The sequence below is a fragment of the Penaeus japonicus genome, unplaced genomic scaffold (genome assembly GCF_977035675.1).
Source record: "Penaeus japonicus unplaced genomic scaffold, GWHDUDI00000001_assembly GWHDUDI00000011, whole genome shotgun sequence".
Lineage (NCBI taxonomy): Eukaryota > Metazoa > Arthropoda > Malacostraca > Decapoda > Penaeidae > Penaeus > Penaeus japonicus.
In genome coordinates, this window is record NW_028234413.1 from 42,564,216 (window position 1) to 42,569,215 (window position 5,000).

Consider the following 5,000-nt stretch of genomic DNA (forward strand, 5'->3'; position numbering starts at 1 on the left):
ATTTCCCCCCCCTCCCCCCCGACGCCATCTTCTCTCTCTCCCCTCCCCCTCCCCTTACCCCCACGCCATCTTCTCTCTCCCCCTCCCCTTACCCCTCCCCCCGACGCCATCTTCTCTCTCCCCCTCCCCCTCCCCTTACCCCCACGCCATCTTCTCTCTCCCCCTCCCCTTACCCCTCCCCCCGACGCCATCTTCTCTCTCCCCTCCCCCTCCCCTTACCCCCACGCCATCTTCTCTCCCCCCCTCCCCCTCCCCTTACCCCCACGCCATCTTCTCTCCCCCCTCCCCATCCCCTTACCCCCACGCCATCTTTTCTCCCCCCTTCCCCTCCCCTTCAACCCCCACGCCATCTTCTCTCCCCCCTCCCCCTCCCCCCCCCCCGACGCCATCTCCCCCCCCCCCTCCCCCTCCCCTTCCCCCGACGCCATCTTCTCTCCCCCCTCCCCCTCCCCCCTCCCCCCTCCTACCACTCTATCGGCCATCGCTATGTTCGCAACATAATCCGATTTCCGCTCTGACGTGCCAACTTTTTTTTTTTTTTTTTTTTTTTTTTATCCCGGGCATTTTTAAAAGATTAATTCAACTTTGCATATTTGACTGTGTGACAATACACCATTACCATGATCTGGCGCAGATTAAAGATTTTTGTGCACAGTATAATGAGTCGATGCTTGTTGCTAGTCCCTCGAGGTGAGGTGAGTGTGTTGACTAGCTTCGTCTGGCGTGGCTGTTGATTACCCAATTCCTCTGTTTTATTCTGGTTGCGATATTCCTCTTCCGCGACTCTGTTCTGGCTACACTTGATCCTCGTTCACTATCACCGTTTCCGTATTGTTCATGCTTGACCGAGAGGCTATTCTATTCTGTTCTTCCTTAGTTGCTGACTGATTATACCTTTCACAAATCTCTCTTAAATTGGTTACACTGTTCCATCCTTACTGAATAGGGTCTTTGTTCTGGCTAAACTGTTACGACTGCGCTGCTGAATCGACTGGCTTCTCTGACTTCTAGTTAGCTCTGACTATGCCTCAATCTGTTTGACAACACTGCTCTCTCTTTATCTCTAGCCTCTTTACTATCATACTGTTTTCTAATCTTATTCTGACTATATGTATATGTCGAATGCCAAATTTAGACCCCCCATTTTCCGTTACTTACTTGCTTTACTGGCAGATAACTGGAATCCAGACTGGTATTGCAATTCAATTCACATCAATTATTGCCTGTTTTTGGCTACATAATTCATTCATATGTAAAATCCTTATCAAACAGACTTTATCATATATTTTCCTCAACGACAGCACTGACTCATAAGCAACGCATTAGATTAAATAGTTTTTTTTTTTGTATGCCGCATAGTACATAAAACCTTCTCCGTTATGCCCTTTGTACATAATATAAACCGCATTGTTATCCTGGGTTAAACTATAAGTTGCTTTATTACTGCCTTGTCATAACACTTTCCCTCGTTAGGCAGCCCTGTTATTATAACCGTCTGAAGTCTGTTATTGCAAGTTCGCATTTTAGTTGCTACGCCACTTATTTGGCTTAATTTATGCCGAGCACACATACATATCAACATAGTATTAAGCAACATATTTATGTACAGAAATATACTTACTTTCGACTTTCGCTATCATGAAACAAGTGATAGAGGGAAGAATGAGAAAGAAGAAAGAGAATAATGATAATAATAATAAGAAAAGTGGAAATAAAGGAACAAAAGTGATAAAAATCGATAGAAATAGGAAGAAACAGAAGAAGAACGAGGACTAAAAGGGATAGAGAGAAATAGAAGAAGAAGGAAAAAAAGAACTTAATATTATCTCATCACAGTATAAAACTCATTAACTATACAATTCTACGAAAATTATATTAGTCTATGTTTACCTTCATTCATTTGATATCATTATCCTATATCAAGTAATACGTATTTAGCCACACCTTCAATTATCTTCCCTTAACCCTACCCATTTCCCACAAAGACAACCATCAAAACCCCCATTAATTCTCCTTCAATTGAAAACAAACAGACTCTATAAAACGCCCCTTTGATTATCACATTGAAGACACATCATAGACCACATTACCAACATAGCCAATCAACCATACATTTCTCCCTACAGTTCCGCCCTACATAGTGGATAACCGCAGTTCTCGTGACATGATGGTGCAAGAGGGTGCCAGCCTGAACCTCACGTGCAGTGCCACAGGGACTCCCCCGCCGTCCATCACATGGCGAAGGGAAGACTACATGAAGATCAACATTAATAAGACGTATCAAAGTGAGTGTAATTTCTTGTTCTTGTTGTTGTTGTTATGACGGTTTAGATTGTCCATTGTTTTTATTGTGATTGTTATTATTATTAATATTTTTAGTATTAATACTATCCTTCCCATTGTTATTATTATTATTACTATCATTCTCATTGTTATTATTATCATTATTTCAGTTATCATCATTATCATTTCCATTCTCATGATTGTCACTATCATTTTCATTGTTATTATCATCATTATTACAGTTGTTGTTATAATTATTTTTTATTATTGCTATTATCATTATTGATATTGTTATTATCATTATTATAATTCTTATCATCATTTTTGTTATCATTATTATCATTATGATCATGATCATTATCATCATCACTTTTCTTTTCACTGATTACTATTGTTGTTGTTATTATCATCACTTATTTTTTCTATCTATCTATCTATTCATTCTTTGCTATACGTCTCGTCTTGTCACAACTGTGGGTCGAGCGTTAATCTATTTTCGAATGTGAGCAGAATTCTTACCTCGATATCACCTTGCCACATGCGATCAGGCGATGGCACACATTTAAACCCGTGGGATGTTATTGCTCATCCAACCGTAAAAAATAATTTCGAAAATACCTTTCTCCAAATCAGAAAATTTTAGGCTTATCGTGTTTAGTTCTCTTTAATGCCAAGATTTAAAACAAATACTGTCGCATGATAGTCAACTCGCAGTGGTTTAAAATAGCATTAACTATGAAGCTAACCCGCGATGTAATAACAACAAACTCTACGGTAAATGCAACCCACGTTTCACTACCTACGATCTCTAACCTGCGATGTAATAACAAGAAACTCTACGGTATATACAACCCACGTTTCACTACCTCTTCTCTCTCTCTCCCTACCAGCTACGGAGTTCGAAGGAGCCAGCTTGCCTCTCGCCAGGGTGAGCAGAATGGACATGGCTGCCTATCTCTGCATCGCTCGTAACGGCGTCCCTCCTATTGTCAGCAAGAGGATTCAAGTCAGTGTAAATTGTAAGTGTCAGCGTCGAGGGCGTGGTGGCAATTGTTCTCAACAATGGACGTCTGTTTTAATACTGATTGAAAATGTTTTGTTCTCTATTTTTTTTTTTGAAAGAAGATAACTAATACGTCTTATTTCTTCGAATCGTTATCGTCAAATGTAGGTGAAATATCTCCGGGTGTTTTGCACTCAACATGATTTTCCAAAGGTGTTTCTCCTTGATCATTGTCTCTATCCAGAGCATTCACGATTCTGCTTCGCTTACAAATCCTCTCTTTTCACTCCCCGCTCCTCTCCATCCTCTACCAACGCGAACTGACTTGAACACGGTGAAGCCTTACTACATTTCACATCAATTGTTTTACTGAATATACAAGTACTTCATATCCCACCCACAGTCCCGCCCATGATGAGTATCCCGCACCAGCTCGTGGGCGCACCCTTAGGTTACAGTGTCACCCTTGAGTGCACCATCGAGGCTCACCCGCCCGCCCTCACATACTGGACGAGGGGACAGGACGTGATGCTACATCAGAGCAACAAGTACCACATCGATGAAAAGGTATGTGATGTTTATTCGCTTTTTCACAGCTCGGTAACTTAATATATTTGAGTTTGGGATGTTTACGTGTTGTATATGCTGTTCATTTACGGTGTAAAAGTTGAAATACGTTTTTATGGTTAGGTAACTTAATATATTTGAGCTTGCAATTTATACAAATTGTACGTATTGTTCACATACGGTAGAAAAGTGTCAGTATTTTTTTTTTCAAATTACTATCTGGGAGAAAAACAGACTGCCTTGAGACTTCATGTTTTATAGTTTCCAGACTACGTTTTTTTCTATCATAACGCCTTACATTTACCAGTTGTTATGTAAGCTTAGTTAAGCAAGTTGACACTAATCAAACGTACGGGTCTCGGCTATGAGCTCTACGCAGCAGCACCAAACCTAATCCTTGTATAAGCCTACGGATCACGCCCGCCCATTCTCATCCTTCGCGCTCCATCACCCCGTCACTCTAAACCTACCTCGTTCCACACTCTACCCATCATCCCTTCACGCTTGACATATCACCCTTCACGTCTGTCTGTCACCCTCCCTCTTTCCCTCTCTCTCTCTCCTCACAACTCCCAAATTCCTTCTTCCTCCCTCCCTTTATTCCTTAATTTCGGAGGGAATAGGAAGGAGTTTCCTTTTGTATTCTCCCTCGCTCGTACTCTTGCTTCTTCCCTCTTTCTTCGTCTCCCTCTTTCTCTCCCCCACTCCTAATCTCCATTCCTCTTTCGCCCTTATTTTCCTTTTCTCTCCTTCACTTCCTTCTTCTCCCTCACTGTTTTTCTCCCCTCTCATCTCTTTCTTCACCCTCCAACCCCTTCCCTCCTTTTTTCTCTCTTTCTCCCTCTACTTTCCAACTCCAACCTCCAACACAAAGTCTACCCTACTGACTTCCCGCCACCCTCTCCCTCCCCCCTCCTACCACCACCCTCTCCCTCCTCACACCCTCTCCCTCCCCCATCCCCCCTCCTCCCACCCCCTCCTACCATCCTCCCCCCTACCCCCCTCCCATCCTCTTCCTCCCCCATCCCCCCTCCTCCCGCCACCCTCTCCCTCCTACCACCCTCTCCCTCCCCCGTCCTCACACTCCTCCATCCCCTCCCTCTCCCTCCTCTCGCCGACCCCCCCCCCCCACACACACAAAGTCTAC

General features: G+C 43.2%; 1 protein-coding gene across 1 annotated transcript in view; it reads left to right on the forward strand.

The window, feature by feature from the left end:
• Nucleotides 1-5,000, forward strand: part of LOC122254245 (lachesin) — a 96,717-nt gene that overhangs the window by 80,027 nt on the left and 11,690 nt on the right. Inside the window, exons 4-6 of the mRNA XM_086541470.1 lie at nt 2,127-2,285; nt 3,174-3,302; nt 3,690-3,853. Coding sequence (XP_086397596.1) covers nt 2,127-2,285; nt 3,174-3,302; nt 3,690-3,853 — 452 coding nt within the window. The remainder of the gene's footprint in view (nt 1-2,126; nt 2,286-3,173; nt 3,303-3,689; nt 3,854-5,000) is intronic.